The sequence below is a fragment of the Anomaloglossus baeobatrachus genome, chromosome 9 (assembly GCF_048569485.1).
Source record: "Anomaloglossus baeobatrachus isolate aAnoBae1 chromosome 9, aAnoBae1.hap1, whole genome shotgun sequence".
In the NCBI taxonomy this organism is placed as follows: Eukaryota; Metazoa; Chordata; class Amphibia; order Anura; family Aromobatidae; genus Anomaloglossus; species Anomaloglossus baeobatrachus.
The window spans coordinates 14761518-14782858 of NC_134361.1; the positions used below are offsets into that span (position 1 = coordinate 14761518).

General features: G+C 51.6%; 1 protein-coding gene across 1 annotated transcript; it reads left to right on the forward strand.

The window, feature by feature from the left end:
* The first annotated feature begins 1674 nt into the window (after positions 1-1674).
* Positions 1675-17414, forward strand: LOC142251042 (uncharacterized). Its single transcript, XM_075323541.1, has 7 exons — positions 1675-1910; positions 2003-2267; positions 2625-2676; positions 3434-3694; positions 3767-3868; positions 3967-4007; positions 17025-17414. Exons 1-7 carry the CDS (start codon positions 1675-1677, stop codon positions 17193-17195), a joined length of 1128 nt encoding a protein of 375 aa, XP_075179656.1. The 3' UTR covers positions 17196-17414.
* The last annotated feature ends 3927 nt before the right edge of the window (positions 17415-21341 follow it).

Genomic DNA, 21341 nt, shown 5'->3' on the forward strand with positions numbered 1-21341 from the left:
GTGGCATGCAGAGCCCAACTCGCGAAAATTGTGTCACTGTCCAAAGATTTCTGGACCTAACTGTATGCCCCTTGTCTTGTGCCCATTTCTTTATAGCCCCAGTGTTGGCCCTGTGGCTAATGTGCTATAACCCAGCACTTGTGCTCAGACCTCACATTCCAGATTAGGGATCTGTAGGAGGCTCCTCATCGTTCCCCCCCTGGTGCCCGCACTTATGCACGCCATGGAGGGGTCCCTTGCCAGGATGGCTGCATTCCCTCCTTTCTTGCTCCTGGGCCCCATATTGCAGGGTCCTTTGGCGGAGAACTCGTGACCTCTTTTGCAGGTAGCTGTGAGCCTTAATAACCCGAGCGTCCTCCTCGCCCGGAAACGTCTTCATATCTGGAGGGACTTTGCCTCATTGCACCCTGGACTCGGATTATTCCTCTTCCCACTTCCTTTTATTGTGATTACATTCATCCCAATATGTCTGTAATTGATATTTACTGGCAGTGGTCCCCGGGGATTAAAGGTCGGGGGCCGCGCTCAGCCACGGATTTCAGAAACTTTCCATTTTCGGCCTTGAGCAGACGCACAGTTCAGCGGCTCAGAGCCCTCTTCGCCGGTGGCGGGGCGCACGGTTCAGTCTCCTCCACACACAGGGAGCACTAGACAACTCACATTATAAAGATCAGACGATTCCATTCACCAGAATTTTGGTAAAAATTTGTTTTTGTGACAATCGTAATTGCGCAAAAATGTAGCAACGTTTAGCTTTTCTAATGTCAGCCTAACTAAAAAAAGAGAGCAAACATTGCATACAGGAATATAAACCCGCATTACTGTAAAGGAAATACATGTAGAAACTGAGACACTTAGCCCATAAAAAGGCCAGTCTTATGTGAGCCCAGCAGCCAGCGTCGAGGCGTATCGCTTATGCTGGGTCCTCACCTAAATGCCTCTACCCTGCCTGAACAGCCCGCAATGTGATGGTCGGGTAGGAACCTGCTATTAGGAAATTACATGTCACCTTAAGCTGGTGGGAAGGAAGGAGAGAAGGCACGACACTAGAATCTGAAAAGAGAAAACTGACGGCACTTCCTAACAGACAAATGTGAACAGGTGCAAACTGAACATGAAATATACTCTAACAAGTAAACTGCACCCCTATAATGTCGATATTGGATAACATGATTTTTTTTTGTAATATCCCTTTAAGAGGAATGGGATTTGTAATAAAAACAAAAAATATAAATAAAAAAATCAAGAATTATCGGCTCCACGATAAGCAGAGTGTGAATAACGTATCACCGCAGGCACCTGGGAATCAATAGACGGAATAAGGAAACACAAGAGGGAAAAACACAAGACATAAAAGGATCATAAATATGTGATAAAGTCACTGGAAACAAGTAGTACAAAGTACAAGTGCCCGGCGGCAGTGCCACATACACAGGAGCAGAGCAGGTCACACCAAAACGGACCAGCGTTTCGCCAAAAGGCTTTGTCTGGGCCCAAAAATGTGTCACTTACAACTTGATATTTTTTGATTATTTTTAATGCTGTTTTATCATGTAAGACAATAAAGTATATTCATATATTCTCTGCTATCATGTCCTGCATGTAGGCATTCAGTGAATGGGTATTCCTGTGCTTCTGCACATAGAACGCTGAGATTCCTGGGATTTGGGATAAATGCTTTCTCCATCTTTGTCCTTCATGAATGTGGCGCATCTCTCAGATGTCACCACCAGAAGTGTCCTCCACCCGGTCAATAAGACCCGCCAGATGCTGCGGTATTTCCTCTACAGCAGAGCACGGAGGTGTGAACAGAGCATTGGAGACATTAGTGGGCTTCAGTATGTGACCCCCCAGCACCGGGACGCCCCGGATAAGACACTTTACACTTTTATTGCAGTTTGTCCTCAGAGGTGAGTGATTCCCCCATTATATCCCCAGTGCTCAGGCTCGCTGCTGCGGAGACGCGGCCTCCATTGTGAGTCGTAGCTTATGTCACAATCAGGAACTCCAGCTCCGGAGAAATCCGAGGATGTGAAGAGGGTAAGACTGCGGCGAGAACATCTGGAGGAGGACGGCTCAAGATCAGAAGCCGCAAGGTGGAGAATCCCAGCACCCCGGAGCCATGCAGTCTACATCCAGGGCCTAGCACAGACCGGGCCCGGAAGAAGGAGGACAGCGGCACCCGTCACAATGGCGCAGAGAAGACCACATTTACCATTCGCAAGGCCAAACCGGACGACTGTCCTGAGCTGCTGCAGATGATCAAAGTAAGAGCCCCCCGGGGGAACACGCCGCGCGTTTCACCAATATCCAGTACAGCCATACAGGTCTATACGAGCAAGGGTTCAGAATCACAGACCTCCCACCATACAGGGAAAGGGGTCATAAAGGAAAGATACAAGGATCTGATCATTCTCCACATGAGACAGCGCCACTCTCATCCATGGCTATGTCTGGTACTGCACCGCACATGGGGGGCCAGCTGGAGCAAAGACCCTTTAAATCCCAAAAAGTGTGACTGATGTGGAGATTAATAACCTGATCCCATGAACTGAGCAGGGACATTTGTCCTGAAATACTTTGTGCTGCTGTGAGCCTTCATGTTCCATATTCTTATTTTATAGGAACTCGCAGATTATGAGAACATGTCCAACGCTGTGGAATTAACGGAGAAAGGTGAGAGGTGAACACGAGGGGTTACTGATGATTGTGACACAATGTATCCAGCGACTGTCATCACTCCCACACATCAGTAAACGGCACTTGTGATTGGACAGATACAATGTAACATTTCAATGTCATGGACACTCTGGGGACCTCCGCCAGGACCTGCTGTGCGGATTTTAAGGACTTGTTTGATAGGGACTACTCCCTACTCCGCTGCATGCTCAGCCCAGATTCTCCATTGGGCTTTAGGACTCACATGTCCGGCACCACTCACTTATGGTGCAGACTGAGCATGTGCGGATGGCCTTTGGTTGCACATGCTCAGTACTGATCGTCAGGCTCGTGTGATCTTCCCTCCTACGTCCAGGCGGAGAAAGAAGTAGTAATGCAGAACCAGGTGCGGTGCTGGTGAGAGGAGCGAGGAGGACAAGTGTGTGCTTATGGGAAGTGCAGTCCTGGATGCAGGAAGCCGGACCGCACGGGGGAGACGAGTGAGCACCCCCTAAAGAAAGGTTCTTATAATACACGACATTCTAAGGATATTACGGAGGTATTTACAGCATTTAGAAAAGGGGTTGAAAAGTCATTTTTGGTGATGGACAATCCCTTTAAATCGATGCAGAATTTCAGTGTATTTTTCCATGTGGAGGACGAGATCCGGAGCCGAATCTCAGGCGGATTTTATCTTCTCCCATCTCATGTAGACAGTCCCTTATTATTATTATTATTATTATTATTATAGTCCGGTCTCCCTCTCCTTTACTAGATTTACTGGAAGACGGATTTGGAGCGCACCCCTATTACCACTGCCTCATAGCGGAGGTGCCAACGAGCGGGGGCCTCATAGCGGAGGTGCCAACTAGCGGGGGCCTCAGAGCGGAGGTGCCAACGAGCAGGGGCCTCAGAGCGGAGGTGCCAACGAGCAGGGGCCTCAGAGCGGAGGTGCCAACTAGCGGGGGCCTCAGAGCGGAGGTGCCAACGAGTGGGGGCCTCATAGCAGAGGTGCCAGCGAGCGGGGGCAGCGAGGGTAAGTGGGGTCTTATGGGCAGAGGTCAGTGATGCCGCAGTGTGATCTGTAGTCATAGTCGTCTCCTTACAGGCAGCACAAACGTCGGATTCGCCATGTATTATTTCACGTACGACCCGTGGACTGGAAGATCGCTTCATCTAGAGGAATTCTACGTGAAGGAACCGTATCGAGGTGAGACCCAATCTCCTGACCCAGCCCCATGTAGAAGCATCGTCACCACCCCGAGCCTCGGCCGGTGTCACCAACGTCACATGTATGCTTCTCCACAGGCATCGGGATCGGGTCAGAAATACTGAAGAGGATAAGTCAGGTGGGTGTACTGATTTATATACAATGTGGACAGAGGATATGGAGCCCGGTATAAAGATAACCAGAGCAAGACAAGCAGGGGATACTGGGAGATTAGAGCTCTGAAACTGATGAGCGCAGCTCTGAAGTATTATACAGGAGGCAACTCAGGATAATTAATGTATGTGCACAGTGACTGCACCAGCAGAATAGGGAGTGCAGCTTTGGAGTACAATACAGGAGGTAACTCAGGATCAGTAATGTAATGTATGTACACAGTGACTGCCCTAGCAGAATAGTGAGTGCAGCTCTGGGGTATAATACAGGAGGTAACTCAGGATCAGTAATGTAATGTATGTACACAGTGACTGCACCAGCAGAATAGTGAGTGCAGCTCTGGGGTATAATACAGGAGGTAACTCAGGATCAGTAATGTAATGTATGTACACAGTGACTGCACCAGCAGAATAGTGAGTGCAGCTCTGGGGTATAATACAGGAGGTAACTCAGGATCAGTAATGTATGTACACAGTGACTGCACCAGCAGAATAGTGAGTGCAGCTCTGGAGTATAATACAGGAGGTAACTCAGGATCAGTAATGTAATGTATGTACACAGTGACTGCACCAGCAGAATAGTGAGTGCAGCTCTGAAGTATAATAAGGAGGTAACTTAGGATCAGTAATGTATGTACACAGTGACTGCACCAGCAGAACAGTGAGTGCAGCTCTGGAGTATAATACAGGAGGTAACTTAGGATCAGTAATGTAATGTATGTACACAGTGACTGCACCAACAGAATAGTGAGTACAGCTCTGGAGTATAATACAGGAGGTAACTAAGGGTCAGTAATATAATGTATGTACACAGTGACTGCACCAGCAGAATAGTGAGTGCAGCTCTGGAGTATAATACAGGAGGTTACTCAGGATCAGTAATGTAATGTATGTACACAGTGACTGCTCCAGCAGAATAGTGAGTGCAGCTCTGGAGTATAATACAGGATCAGTAATGTATGTACACAGTGACTGCACCAGCAGAATAGTGAGTGCAGCTCTGGAGTATAATTCAGGATCAGTAATGTATGTACACAGTGACTGCACCAGCAGAATAGTGAGAGCAGCTCTGAAGGATAATACAGCATAATATAATGGAGGTGCGGTTACATTTTGTGCCCGTTACTTGCTACCTTTCTGTGCAGTGATATGCATGATGTATATAAGAATTTCACATATATTCTGAGTATAATCCCCAGGCTGATCCCCTGTCTTGTCTTGGTGTAATGGGTATAATCCCCGGGCTGATCCCGTCTTGTCTTGGTGTAATGGGTATAATCCCCGGGCTGATCACCTGTCTTGTCTTGGTGTAATGGGTATAATCCCCGGGCTGATCCCCTGTCTTGTCTTGGTGTAATGGGTATAATCCCCGGGCTGATCCCCTGTCTTGTCTTGGTGTAATGGGTATAATCCCCGGGCTGATCACCTGTCTTGTCTTGGTGTAATGGGTATAATCCCCGGGCTGATCACCTGTCTTGTCTTGGTGTAATGGGTATAATCCCCGGGCTGATCCCCTGTCTTGTCTTGGTGTAATGGGTATAATCCCCGGGCTGATCACCTGTCTTGTCTTGGTGTAATGGGTATAATCCCCGGGCTGATCCCGTCTTGTCTTGGTGTAATGGGTATAATCCCCGGGCTGATCACCTGTCTTGTCTTGGTGTAATGGGTATAATCCCCGGGCTGATCACCTGTCTTGTCTTGGTGTAATGGGTATAATCCCCGGGCTGATCCCCTGTCTTGTCTTGGTGTAATGGGTATAATCCCCGGGCTGATCCCCTGTCTTGTCTTGGTGTAATGGGTATAATCCCCGGGCTGATCACCTGTCTTGTCTTGGTGTAATGGGTATAATCCCCGGGCTGATCCCCTGTCTTGTCTTGGTGTAATGGGTATAATCCCCGGGCTGATCCCCTGTCTTGTCTTGGTGTAATGGGTATAATCCCTGGGCTGATCACCTGTCTTGTCTTGGTGTAATGGGTATAATCCCCGGGCTGATCCCCTGTCTTGTCTTGGTGTAATGGGTATAATCCCCGGGCTGATCCCCTGTCTTGTCTTGGTGTAATGGGTATAATCCCCGGGCTGATCCCCTGTCTTGTCTTGGTGTAATGGGTATAATCCCCGGGCTGATCCCGTCTTGTCTTGGTGTAATGGGTATAATCCCCGGGCTGATCACCTGTCTTGTCTTGGTGTAATGGGTATAATCCCCGGGCTGATCACCTGTCTTGTCTTGGTGTAATGGGTATAATCCCCGGGCTGATCCCCTGTCTTGTCTTGGTGTAATGGGTATAATCCCCGGGCTGATCACCTGTCTTGTCTTGGTGTAATGGGTATAATCCCCGGGCTGATCCCCTGTCTTGTCTTGGTGTAATGGGTATAATCCCCGGGCTGATCCCCTGTCTTGTCTTGGTGTAATGGGTATAATCCCTGGGCTGATCACCTGTCTTGTCTTGGTGTAATGGGTATAATCCCCGGGCTGATCCCGTCTTGTCTTGGTGTAATGGGTATAATCCCCGGGCTGATCACCTGTCTTGTCTTGGTGTAATGGGTATAATCCCCGGGCTGATCACCTGTCTTGTCTTGGTGTAATGGGTATAATCCCCGGGCTGATCCCCTGTCTTGTCTTGGTGTAATGGGTATAATCCCCGGGCTGATCCCCTGTCTTGTCCTGGTGTAATGGGTATAATCCCCGGGCTGATCCCCTGTCTTGTCTTGGTGTAATGGGTATAATCCCCGGGCTGATCACCTGTCTTGTCCTGGTGTAATGGGTATAATCCCTGGGCTGATCACCTGTCTTGTCTTGGTGTAATGGGTATAATCCCCGGGCTGATCACCTGTCTTGTCTTGGTGTAATAAGTATAATCCCCGGGCTGATCACCTGTCTAGTCTTGGTGTAATGGGTATAATCCCCGGGCTGATCCCCTGTCTTGTCTTGGTGTAATGGGTATAATCCCCGGGCTGAACACCTGTCTTGTCTTGGTGTAATGGGTATAATCCCCGGGCTGATCCCCTGATTTGTCCTGGTGTAATGGGTATAATCCCCGGGCTGATCACCTTTCTTATCTTGGTGTAATGGGTATAATCCCCGGGCTGATCACCTGTCTTGTCTTGGTGTAATGAGTATAATCCCCGGGCTGATCCCCTGTCTCGTCTTGGTGTAATGGGTATAATCCCCGGGCTGATCACCTGTCTTGTCTTGGTGTAATGGGTATAATCCCTGGGCTGATCCCGTCTTGTCTTGGTGTAATGGGTATAATCCCCGGGCTGATCACCTGTCTTGTCTTGGTGTAATGGGTATAATCCCCGGGCTGATCCCCTGTCTTGTCTTGGTGTAATGGGTATAATCCCCGGGCTGATCCCCTGTCTTGTCTTGGTGTAATGGGTATAATCCCCGGGCTGATCACCTGTCTTGTCTTGGTGTAATGGGTATAATCCCCGGGCTGATCACCTGTCTTGTCTTGGTGTAATGGGTATAATCCCCGGGCTGATCCCCTGTCTTGTCTTGGTGTAATGGGTATAATCCCCGGGCTGATCACCTGTCTTGTCTTGGTGTAATGGGTATAATCCCCGGGCTGATCCCGTCTTGTCTTGGTGTAATGGGTATAATCCCCGGGCTGATCACCTGTCTTGTCTTGGTGTAATGGGTATAATCCCCGGGCTGATCACCTGTCTTGTCTTGGTGTAATGGGTATAATCCCCGGGCTGATCCCCTGTCTTGTCTTGGTGTAATGGGTATAATCCCCGGGCTGATCCCCTGTCTTGTCTTGGTGTAATGGGTATAATCCCCGGGCTGATCACCTGTCTTGTCTTGGTGTAATGGGTATAATCTCCGGGCTGATCCCCTGTCTTGTCTTGGTGTAATGGGTATAATCCCCGGGCTGATCCCCTGTCTTGTCTTGGTGTAATGGGTATAATCCCTGGGCTGATCACCTGTCTTGTCTTGGTGTAATGGGTATAATCCCCGGGCTGATCCCCTGTCTTGTCTTGGTGTAATGGGTATAATCCCCGGGCTGATCCCCTGTCTTGTCTTGGTGTAATGGGTATAATCCCCGGGCTGATCCCCTGTCTTGTCTTGGTGTAATGGGTATAATCCCCGGGCTGATCCCGTCTTGTCTTGGTGTAATGGGTATAATCCCCGGGCTGATCACCTGTCTTGTCTTGGTGTAATGGGTATAATCCCCGGGCTGATCACCTGTCTTGTCTTGGTGTAATGGGTATAATCCCCGGGCTGATCCCCTGTCTTGTCTTGGTGTAATGGGTATAATCCCCGGGCTGATCACCTGTCTTGTCTTGGTGTAATGGGTATAATCCCCGGGCTGATCCCCTGTCTTGTCTTGGTGTAATGGGTATAATCCCCGGGCTGATCCCCTGTCTTGTCTTGGTGTAATGGGTATAATCCCTGGGCTGATCACCTGTCTTGTCTTGGTGTAATGGGTATAATCCCCGGGCTGATCCCGTCTTGTCTTGGTGTAATGGGTATAATCCCCGGGCTGATCACCTGTCTTGTCTTGGTGTAATGGGTATAATCCCCGGGCTGATCACCTGTCTTGTCTTGGTGTAATGGGTATAATCCCCGGGCTGATCCCCTGTCTTGTCTTGGTGTAATGGGTATAATCCCCGGGCTGATCCCCTGTCTTGTCCTGGTGTAATGGGTATAATCCCCGGGCTGATCCCCTGTCTTGTCTTGGTGTAATGGGTATAATCCCCGGGCTGATCACCTGTCTTGTCCTGGTGTAATGGGTATAATCCCTGGGCTGATCACCTGTCTTGTCTTGGTGTAATGGGTATAATCCCCGGGCTGATCACCTGTCTTGTCTTGGTGTAATAAGTATAATCCCCGGGCTGATCACCTGTCTAGTCTTGGTGTAATGGGTATAATCCCCGGGCTGATCCCCTGTCTTGTCTTGGTGTAATGGGTATAATCCCCGGGCTGAACACCTGTCTTGTCTTGGTGTAATGGGTATAATCCCCGGGCTGATCCCCTGACTTGTCCTGGTGTAATGGGTATAATCCCCGGGCTGATCACCTTTCTTATCTTGGTGTAATGGGTATAATCCCCGGGCTGATCACCTGTCTTGTCTTGGTGTAATGAGTATAATCCCCGGGCTGATCCCCTGTCTCGTCTTGGTGTAATGGGTATAATCCCCGGGCTGATCACCTGTCTTGTCTTGGTGTAATGGGTATAATCCCCGGGCTGATCACCTGTCTTGTCTTGGTGTAATGGGTATAATCCCCGGGCTGATCCCCTGTCTTGTCTTGGTGTAATGGGTATAATCCCCGGGCTGATCCCCTGTCTTGTCTTGGTGTAATGGGTATAATCCCCGGGCTGATCCCCTGTTTTGGTGTAATGGGTATAATCCCCGGGCTGATCCCCTGTCTTGTCTTGGTGTAATGGGTATAATCCCCGGGCTGATCCCCTGTCTTGTCTTGGTGTAATGGGTATAATCCCCGGGCTGATCACCTGTCTTGTCTTGGTGTAATGGGTATAATCCCCGGGCTGATCCCCTGTCTTGTCTTGGTGTAATGGGTATAATCCCCGGGCTGATCCCCTGTCTTGTCTTGGTGTAATGGGTATAATCCCTGGGCTGATCACCTGTCTTGTCTTGGTGTAATGGGTATAATCCCCGGGCTGATCCCCTGTCTTGTCTTGGTGTAATGGGTATAATCCCCGGGCTGATCCCCTGTCTTGTCTTGGTGTAATGGGTATAATCCCCGGGCTGATCCCCTGTCTTGTCTTGGTGTAATGGGTATAATCCCCGGGCTGATCCCGTCTTGTCTTGGTGTAATGGGTATAATCCCCGGGCTGATCACCTGTCTTGTCTTGGTGTAATGGGTATAATCCCCGGGCTGATCACCTGTCTTGTCTTGGTGTAATGGGTATAATCCCCGGGCTGATCCCCTGTCTTGTCTTGGTGTAATGGGTATAATCCCCGGGCTGATCACCTGTCTTGTCTTGGTGTAATGGGTATAATCCCCGGGCTGATCCCCTGTCTTGTCTTGGTGTAATGGGTATAATCCCCGGGCTGATCCCCTGTCTTGTCTTGGTGTAATGGGTATAATCCCTGGGCTGATCACCTGTCTTGTCTTGGTGTAATGGGTATAATCCCCGGGCTGATCCCGTCTTGTCTTGGTGTAATGGGTATAATCCCCGGGCTGATCACCTGTCTTGTCTTGGTGTAATGGGTATAATCCCCGGGCTGATCACCTGTCTTGTCTTGGTGTAATGGGTATAATCCCCGGGCTGATCCCCTGTCTTGTCTTGGTGTAATGGGTATAATCCCCGGGCTGATCCCCTGTCTTGTCCTGGTGTAATGGGTATAATCCCCGGGCTGATCCCCTGTCTTGTCTTGGTGTAATGGGTATAATCCCCGGGCTGATCACCTGTCTTGTCCTGGTGTAATGGGTATAATCCCTGGGCTGATCACCTGTCTTGTCTTGGTGTAATGGGTATAATCCCCGGGCTGATCACCTGTCTTGTCTTGGTGTAATAAGTATAATCCCCGGGCTGATCACCTGTCTAGTCTTGGTGTAATGGGTATAATCCCCGGGCTGATCCCCTGTCTTGTCTTGGTGTAATGGGTATAATCCCCGGGCTGAACACCTGTCTTGTCTTGGTGTAATGGGTATAATCCCCGGGCTGATCCCCTGACTTGTCCTGGTGTAATGGGTATAATCCCCGGGCTGATCACCTTTCTTATCTTGGTGTAATGGGTATAATCCCCGGGCTGATCACCTGTCTTGTCTTGGTGTAATGAGTATAATCCCCGGGCTGATCCCCTGTCTCGTCTTGGTGTAATGGGTATAATCCCCGGGCTGATCACCTGTCTTGTCTTGGTGTAATGGGTATAATCCCCGGGCTGATCACCTGTCTTGTCTTGGTGTAATGGGTATAATCCCCGGGCTGATCCCCTGTCTTGTCTTGGTGTAATGGGTATAATCCCCGGGCTGATCCCCTGTCTTGTCTTGGTGTAATGGGTATAATCCCCGGGCTGATCCCCTGTCTTGTCTTGGTGTAATGGGTATAATCCCCGGGCTGATCCCCTGTTTTGGTGTAATGGGTATAATCCCCGGGCTGATCCCCTGTCTTGTCTTGGTGTAATGGGTATAATCCCCGGGCTGATCCCCTGTCTTGTCTTGGTGTAATGGGTATAATCCCCGGGCTGATCCCGTCATGTCTTGGTGTAATGGGTATAATCCCTGGGCTGATCACCTGTCTTGTCTTGGTGTAATGGGTATAATCCTCGGGCTGATCCCCTGTCTTGTCCTGGTGTAATTGGTATAATCCCCGGGCTGATCACCTGTCTTATCCTGGTGTAATAATGGGTATAATCCCGGGCTGATCCCCTGTTTTGGTGTAATGGGTATAATCCCCGGGCTGATCCCCTGTCTTGTCTTGGAGTAATGGGTATAATCCCCGGGCTGATCACCTGTCTTGTCTTGGTGTAATGGGTATAATCCCCGGGCTTATCCCCTGTCTTGTCTTGGTGTAATGGGTATAAATCCCGGGCTGATCCCCTGTCTTGTCCTGGTGTAATGGGTATAATCCCTGGGCTGATCACCTGTCTTGTCTTGGTGTAATGGGTATTATCCCCGGGCTGATCCCCTGTCTTGTCTTGGTGTAATGGGTATAATCCCCGGACTGATCCCCTGTCTTGTCTTGGTGTAATCGGTATAATCCCCGGGCTGATCCCCTGTCTTATCTTGGTGTAATGGGTATAATCCCCGGGCTGATCCCCTGTCTTGTCCTGGTGTAATGGGTATAATCCCTGGTCTGATCCCCTGATTTGTCTTGGTGTAATGGGTATAATCCCCGGACTGATCCCCTGTCTTGTCTTGGTGTAATGGGTATAATCCCCGGGCTGATCCCCTGTCTTGTCTTGGTGTAATGGGTATAATCCCCGGGCTGATCCCCTGTCTTGTCTTGGTGTAATGGGTATAATCCCCGGGCTGATCCCCTGTCTTGTCTTGGTGTAATGGGTATAATCCCCGGGCTGATCCCCTGTCTTGTCCTGGTGTAATGGGTATAATCCCCGGGCTGATCCCGTCTTGTCTTGGTGTAATGGGTATAATCCCCGGGCTGATCCCCTGTCTTGTCCTGGTGTAATGGGTATAATCCCCGGGCTGATCACCTGTCTTGTCCTGGTGTAATGGGTATAATCCCTGGGCTGATCACCTGTCTTGTCCTGGTGTAATGGGTATAATCCCCGGGCTGATCCCCTGTCTTGTCTTGGTGTAATGGGTATAATCCCCGGGCTGATCACCTGTCTTGTCTTGGTGTAATGGGTATAATCCCCGGGCTGATCCCCTGTCTTGTCTTGGTGTAATGGGTATAATCCCCGGGCTGATCCCCTGTCTTGTCTTGGTGTAATGGGTATAATCCCCGGGCTGATCCCCTGTCTTGTCTTGGTGTAATGGGTATAATCCCTGGGCTGATCCCCTGTCTTGTCTTGGTGTAATGGGTATAATCTCCGGACTGATCCCCTGTCTTGTCTTGGTGTAATGGGTATAATCCCCGGGCTGATCCCGTCTTGTCTTGGTGTAATGGGTATAATCCCCGGGCTGATCCCCTGTCTTGTCTTGGTGTAATGGGTATAATCCCCGGGCTGATCCCCTGTCTTGTCTTGGTGTAATGGGTATAATCCCCGGGCTGATCCCCTGTCTTGTCTTGGTGTAATGGGTATAATCCCCGGGCTGATCCCCTGTCTTGTCCTGGTGTAATGGGTATAATTCCCGGGCTGATCCCCTGTCTTCTCCTGGTGTAATGGGTATAATCCCCGGGCTGATCCCCTGTCTTGTCTTGGTGTAATGGGTATAATACCTGGGCTGATCACCTGTCTTGTCTTGATGTAATGGGTATAATCCCCGAGCTGATCACCTGTCTTATCCTGGTGTAATAATGGGTATAATCCCGGGCTGATCCCCTGTTTTGGTGTAATGGGTATAATCCCCGGGCTGATCCCCTGTCTTGTCTTGGAGTAATGGGTATAATCCCCGGGCTGATCACCTGTCTTGTCTTGGTGTAATGGGTATAATCCCCGGGCTGATCACCTGTCTTGTCTTGGTGTAATGGGTATAATCCCCGGGCTGATCCCCTGTCTTGTCTTGGTGTAATGGGTATAATCCCTGGGCTGATCCCCTGTCTTGTCTTGGTGTAATGGGTATAAATCCCGGGCTGATCCCCTGTCTTGTCTTGGTGTAATGGGTATAAATCCCGGGCTGATCCCCTGTCTTGTCTTGGTGTAATGGGTATAATCCCCGGGCTGATCACCTGTCTTGTCTTGGTGTAATGGGTATAATCCCCGGGCTGATCACCTGTCTTGTCTTGGTGTAATGGGTATAATCCCCGGGCTGATCACCTGTCTTGTCTTGGTGTAATGGGTATAATCCCTGGGCTGATCCCCTGTCTTGTCTTGGTGTAATGGGTATAAATCCCGGGCTGATCCCCTGTCTTGTCTTGGTGTAATGGGTATAATCCCCGGACTGATCCCCTGTCTTGGTGTAATGGGTATAATCCCCGGACTGATCCCCTGTCTTGTCCTGGTGTAATGGGTATAATCCCCAGACTGATCCCCTGTCTTGTCCTGGTGTAATGGGTATAATCCCCGGACTGATCACCTGTCTTGTCTTGGTGTAATGGGTATAAATCCCGGGCTGATCCCCCTGTCTTGTCATGGTGTAATGGATATAATCCCCGGACTGATCCCCTGTCTTGTCTTGGTGTAATGGGTATAATCCCCAGGCTGATCCCCTGTCTTGTCTTGGTGTAATGGGTATAATCCCAGGCTGATCACCTGTCTTGTCTTGGTGTAATGGGTATAATCCCCGGGCTGATCCCCTGTCTTGTCTTGGTGTAATGGGTATAATCCCCGGGCTGATCCCCTGTCTTGTCTTGGTGTAATGGGTATAATCCCCGGGCTGATCCCCTGTCTTGTCTTGGTGTAATGGGTATAATCCCCGGGCTGATCCCCTGTCTTGTCCTGGTGTAATGGGTATAATCCCCAGGCTGATCCCCTGTCTTGTCCTGGTGTAATGGGTATAATCCCCGGGCTGATCCCGTCTTGTCTTGGTGTAATGGGTATAATCCCCGGGCTGATCCCCTGTCTTGTCTTGGTGTAATGGGTATAATCCCCGGGCTGATCCCCTGTCTTGGCTTGGTGTAATGGGTATAATCCCCGGGCTGATCACCTGTCTTGTCTTGGTGTAATGGGTATAATCCCCGGGCTGATCCCCTGTCTTGTCTTGGTGTAATGGGTATAATCCCTGGTCTGATCACCTGTCTTGTCTTGGTGTAATGGGTATAATCCCCGGACTGATCCCCTGTCTTGTCTTGGTGTAATGGGTATAATCCCCAGGCTGATCCCCTGTCTTGTCTTGGTGTAATGGGTATAATCCCAGGCTGATCACCTGTCTTGTCTTGGTGTAATGGGTATAATCCCCGGGCTGATCCCCTGTCTTGTCTTGGTGTAATGGGTATAATCCCCGGGCTGATCCCCTGTCTTGTCTTGGTGTAATGGGTATAATCCCCGGGCTGATCCCCTGTCTTGTCTTGGTGTAATGGGTATAATCCCCGGGCTGATCCCCTGTCTTGTCCTGGTGTAATGGGTATAATCCCCAGGCTGATCCCCTGTCTTGTCCTGGTGTAATGGGTATAATCCCCGGGCTGATCCCGTCTTGTCTTGGTGTAATGGGTATAATCCCCGGGCTGATCCCCTGTCTTGTCTTGGTGTAATGGGTATAATCCCCGGGCTGATCCCCTGTCTTGTCTTGGTGTAATGGGTATAATCCCCGGGCTGATCACCTGTCTTGTCTTGGTGTAATGGGTATAATCCCCGGACTGATCCCCTGTCTTGTCTTGGTGTAATGGGTATAATCCCCGGACTGATTCCCTGTCTTGTCTTGGTGTAATGGGTATAATCCCTGGGCTGATCACCTGTCTTGTCTTGGTGTGATGGGTATAATCCCCGGGTTGATCACCTGTCTTGTCTTGGTGTAATGAATAATCCCTGGGCTGATCACCTGTCTTGTCTTGGTGTAATGGCTATAATCCCTGGGCTGATCCCCTGTCTTGTCCTGGTGTAATGGGTATAATCCCCGGGCTGATCCCCTGTCTTGTCTTGGTGTAATGGGTATAATCCCCGGGCTGATCCCCTGTCTTGTCCTGGTGTAATGGGTATAATCCCCGGGCTGATCCCCTGTCTTGTCTTGGTGTAATGGGTATAATCTCGGGCTGATCCCCTGTCTTGTCTTGGTGTAATGGGTATAATCCCCGGGCTGATCCCCTGTCTTGTCCTGGTGTAATGGGTATAATCCCCGGGCTGATCCCCTGTCTTGTCTTGGTGTAATGGGTATAATCTCGGGCTGATCCCCTGTCTTGTCTTGGTGTAATGGGTATAATCCCCGGGCTGATCCCCTGTCTTGTCTTGGTGTAATGGGTATAATCTCCGGGCTGATCCCCTGTCTTGTCCTGGTGTAATGGGCTGATCACCTGTCTGGTCTTGGTGTAATGGGTATAATCCCCGGGCTGATCCCCTGTCTGGTCTTGGTGTAATGGGTATAATCCCCGGGCTGATCCCCTGTCTTGTCCTGGTGTAATGGGTATAATTCCCGGGCTGATCACCTGTCTTGTCTTGGTGTAATGGGTATAATCCCCGGGCTGATCCCCGGTCTTGTCTTGGTGTAATGGGTATAATCTCGGGCTGATCCCCTGTCTTGTCCTGGTGTAATGGGTATAATCCCTGGGCTGATCACCTGTCTTGTCTTGTCTTGGTGTAATGGGTATAATCTCGGGCTGATTCCCTGTCTTGTCCAGGTGTAATGGGTATAATCCCCGGGCTGATCCCCTGTCTTGTCTTGGTGTAATGGGTATAATCCCTGGGCTGATCCCCTGTCTTGTCTTGGTGTAATGGGTATAATCCCCGGGCTGATCCCCTGTCTTGTCCTGGTGTACTGGGTATAATCCCCGGGCTGATCCCCTATCTTGTCTTGGTGTAATGGGTATAATCCTCGGGCTGATCCCCTGTCTTGTCCTGGTGTAATGGGTATAATCCCTGGACTGATCCCCTGTCTTGTCTTGGTGTAATGGGTATAATCCCTGGGCTGATCCCCTTTCTTGTCCTGGTGTAATGGGTATAATCCCCGGGCTGATCCCCTGTCTTGTCTTAGTGTAATGGGTATAATCCCTGGGCTGATCACCTGTCTTGTCCTGGTGTAATGGGTATAATCCCCGGGCTGATCCCCTGTCTGGTCTTGGTGTAATGGGTATAATCCCCGGGCTGATCCCCTGTCTTGTCTTGGTGTAATGGGTATAATCCCCGGGCTGATCCCCTGTCTTGTCTTGGTGTAATGGGTATAATCCCCGGGCTGATCACCTGTCTTGTCTTGGTGTAATGGGTATAATCCCCAGGCTGATCCCCTGTCTGGTCTTGGTGTAATGGGTATAATCCCTGGGCTGATCACCTGTCTTGTCTTGGTGTCCTGGGTATAATCCCTGGGCTGATCCCCTGTCTGGTCTTGGTGTAATGGGTATAATCCCCGGGCTGATCACCTGTCTTGTCTTGGTGTAATGGGTATAATCCCCGGGCTGATCCCCTGTCTTGTCTTGGTGTAATGGGTATAATCCCCGGGCTGATCACCTGTCTTGTCTTGGTGTAATGGGTATAATCCCCAGGCTGATCCCCTGTCTGGTCTTGGTGTAATGGGTATAATCCCTGGGCTGATCACCTGTCTTGTCTTGGTGTCCTGGGTATAATCCCTGGGCTGATCCCCTGTCTGGTCTTGGTGTAATGGGTATAATCCCTGGGCTGATCCCCTGTCTTGTCCTGGTGTAATGGGTATAATCCTTGGGCTGATCCCCTGTCTTGTCCTGGTGTAATGGGTATAATCCCTGGGCTGATCCCCTGTCTTGTCCTGGTGTAATGGGTATAATCCCTGGGCTGATCCCCTGTCTTGTCCTGGTGTACTGGGTATAATCCCTGGGCTCTCGTCTGTAGGAGGCCGTCGCTCAGCGCTGCAGTGAAATCTACTTTCTGGTTTTGTCCTCGAACGCGTCCTCCATACAGTTCTACAAGAGGAGAGGAGCTGCCGACCTGTCGGAGGAGGACGGCTGGCACCTGTACAGCTTCTCTCAGGACGCCCTGCAGCGGATGGCGGAGCGAGACTGAACCTGGGGCCGGCACCATAAGGATTATCCAGATACTTAAGAGTCAGACATTAAGAAACGCACCCCCCTATCTGAAGCCAGGAACGGCGGCCGGGCGCAGGGGGTCGTCTGTAACTTGCACAAACAGGTCGCTTTGTTTCCATGAACTATACACGGACCTGGCAGAAGGTTCGGCCCAAGACAAATGGAACCTGGCAATAAAAAGACCCAACACGACGAGACGCTGCCGCGGTTTCTGGAGTCCTTCTTTATTATAACTACATCTCTCTGGAGATCAGCGGCAGCTATAATGTCTGCAGGTGGTATCATGCAGGGGCGTCCGCTGCTCCAGTGCCAGTCCCTCCAAGACCCCCTGCCAATGGCATCTACCACACTACCTGCCTTGTCTTGTCCGTGGCTGTGCTACACCCTGCCAATGATATGATCTATCCCGCTGGCTTGCCCCGCCTCCTGTCATTCATGTGATCTACCCCGCTGGCTAGCCCCGCCTCCTGTCATTCATGTGATCTACCCCGCTGGCTTACCCCATCCCCCGTCATACATGTGATCCATCCCGCTGGCTTGTTCCCCCCCGTCATACATGTGATCCATCCCGCTGGCTTGCTCCCCCCATCATTCATGTGGTCCATCCCGCTGTCTTGCTCCCCCCATCATACATGTGATCCATCCCGCTGTCTTGCTCCCCCCATCATTCGATCCATCCCGCTGGCTTGCTCCCCCCATTATTCATGTGATCCATCCCGCTGGCTTGCTCCCCCCATCATTCATGTGATCCATCCCGCTGGCTTGCTCCCCCCATCATACATGTGATCCATCCCGCTGGCTTTCTCCCCCCATCATTCGATCCATTCTGCTGGCTTGCTCCCTCCATCATTCAGGTGATCCATCCTGCTGGCTTGCTCCCCCCATCATTCATGTGATCCATCCCGCTGGCTTGCTCCCCCCATCATTCGATCCATCCTGCTGGCTTGCTCCCCCCCATCATTCGATCCATCCCGCTGGCTTGCTCCCCCCATCATTCATGTGATCCATCCCGCTGGCTTGATCCCCCCAACATTTATGTGATCCATCCCGCTGGCTTGCTCCCCCCATCATTCGATCCATCCTGCTGGCTTGCTCCCCCCATCATTCGATCCATCCTGCTGGCTTGCTCCCCCCATCATTCGATCCATCCCGCTGGCTTGCTCCCCCCATCATTCATGTGATCCATCCCGCTGGCTTGATCCCCCCAACATTTATGTGATCCATCCCGCTGGCTTGCTCCCCCCATCATTCGATCCATCCCACTGGCTTGCTCCCCCCATCATACATGTGATCCATCCCGCTGGCTTGCGCCCCCCATCATTCATGTGATCCATCCTGCTGGCTTGCTCCCCCTATCATTCATGTGATCTATCCCGCTGGCTTGCTCCCCCCATCATTCGATCCATCCCGCTGGCTTGCTCCCCCCATCATTCATGTGATCCATCCCGCTGGCTTGTTTCCCCCGTCATTTATGTGATCCATCCCGCTGGCTTGCTCCCCCCATCATTCATGTGATCCATCCCTCTGGCTTGCTCCCCCCATCATTCATGTGGTCCATCCCGCTGTCTTGCTCCCCCCCATCATTCATGTGATCCATCCCGCTGGCTTGCTCCCCCCATCATTCATGTGGTCCATCCCGCTGTCTTGCTCCCCCCCATCATTCATGTGGTCCATCCCGCTGGCTTGCTCCCCCCATCATTCATGTGGTCCATCCCGCTGTCTTGCTCCCCCCCATCATTCATGTGGTCCATCCCGCTGTCTTGCTCCCCCCATCATTCATGTGATCCATCCCGCTGTCTTGCTCCCCCCCATCATTCATGTGATCCATCCCGCTGGCTTGTTCGCCCCATCATTCATGTGGTCCATCCCGCTGTCTTGCTCCCCCCCATCATTCATGTGGTCCATCCCGCTGTCTTGCTCCCCCCCATCATTCATGTGGTCCATCCCGCTGTCTTGCTCCCCCCCATCATTCATGTGGTCCATCCCGCTGTCTTGCTCCCCCCATCATTCATGTGGTCCATCCCGCTGTCTTGCTCCCCCCATCATTCATGTGGTCCATCCCGCTGTCTTGCTCCCCCCCATCATTCATGTGGTCCATCCCGCTGTCTTGCTCCCCCCCATCATTCATGTGGTCCATCCCGCTGTCTTGCTCCCCCCATCATTCATGTGGTCCATCCCGCTGTCTTGCTCCCCCCATCATTCATGTGGTCCATCCCGCTGTCTTGCTCCCCCCATCATTCATGTGGTCCATCCCGCTGTCTTGCTCCCCCCATCATTCATGTGGTCCATCCCGCTGTCTTGCTCCCCCCCATCATCATGTGGTCCATCCCGCTGTCTTGCTCCCCCCATCATTCATGTGATCCATCCCGCTGTCTTGCTCCCCCCATCATTCGATCCATCCCGCTGGCTTGCTCCCCCCATCATTCATGTGGTCCATCCCGCTGTCTTTCTCCCCCCCATCATTCATGTGATCCATCCTGCTGGCTTGCTCCCCCCCATCATTCATGTGATCCATCCCGCTGTCTTGCTCCCCCCCATCATTCATGTGGTCCATCCCGCTGTCTTGCTCCCCCCATCATTCATGTGGTCCATCCCGCTGGCTTGCTCCCCCCATCATTCATGTGGTCCATCCCGCTGTCTTGCTCCCCCCATCATACATGTGATCCATCCCGCTGTCTTGCTCCCCCCATCACTCATGTGATCCATCCCGCTGGCTTGCTCCCCCATCATACATGTGATCCATCCCGCTGGCTTGCTCCCTCCATCATTCGATCCATCCCGCTGGCTTGCCCCGCCCTCTGTCATTCATGTGATCCATCCCGCTGTCTTGCTCCCCCCATCATTCATGTGATCCATCCCGCTGTCTTGCTCCCCCCATCATTCATGTGATCCATCCCGCTGGCTTGCTCCCCCCATCACTCATGTGATCCATCCCGCTGGCTTGCTCCCCCATCATACATGTGATCCATCCCGCTGGCTTGCTCCCCCCATCATTCGATCCATCCCGCTGTCTTGCTCCCCCCATCATTCATGTGATCCATCCCGCTGGCTTGCTCCCCCCATCATTCATGTGATCCATCCTGCTGACTTGCTCCCCCACCATACATGTGATCCATCCCGCTGGCTTGCTCCCCCCATCATTCGATCCATCCCGCTGGCTTGCTCCCCCCATCACTCATGTGATCCATCCCGCTGGCTTGCTCCCCCATCATACATGTGATCCATCCCGCTGGCTTGCTCCCCCCATCATTCGATCCATCCCGCTGTCTTGCTCCCCCCATCATTCATGTGATCCATCCCGCTGGCTTGCTCCCCCCCATCATTCATGTGATCCATCCTGCTGGCTTGCTCCCCCATCATACATGTGATCCATCCCGCTGGCTTGCTCCCCCCATCATTCGATCCATCCCGCTGTCTTGCTCCCCCCATCATTCATGTGATCCATCCCGCTGGCTTGCTCCCCCCATCATTCATGTGATCCTTCCCCCTGGCTTGCTCCCCCATCATACATGTGATCCATCCCGCTGGCTTGCTCCCTCCATCATTCAATCCATCCCGCTGTCTTGCTCCCCCCATCATTCATGTGATCCATCCCGCTGGCTTGCTCCCCCATCATACATGTGATCCATCCCGCTGGCTTGCTCCCCCCATCATTCGATCCATCCCGCTGTCTTGCTCCCCCCATCATTCATGTGATCCATCCCGCTGGCTTGCTCCCCCCCATCATTCATGTGATCCATCCTGCTGGCTTGCTCCCCCATCATAGATGTGATCCATCCCGCTGGCTTGCTCCCCCCATCATTCGATCCATCCCGCTGGCTTGCTCCCCCATCATACATGTGATCCATCCCGCTGGCTTGCTCCCTCCATCATTCGATCCATCCCGCTGGCTTGCTCCCCCATCATACATGTGATCCATCCCGCTGGCTTGCTCCCCCCATCATTCGATCCATCCCGCTGTCTTGCTCCCCCCATCATTCATGTGATCCATCCCGCTGGCTTGCTCCCTCCATCATTCGATCCATCCCGCTGGCTTGCCCCGCCCTCTGTCATTCATGTGATCCATCCCGCTGTCTTGCTCCCCCCATCATTCATGTGACTTTCCCTGCCCGATACAGAACGC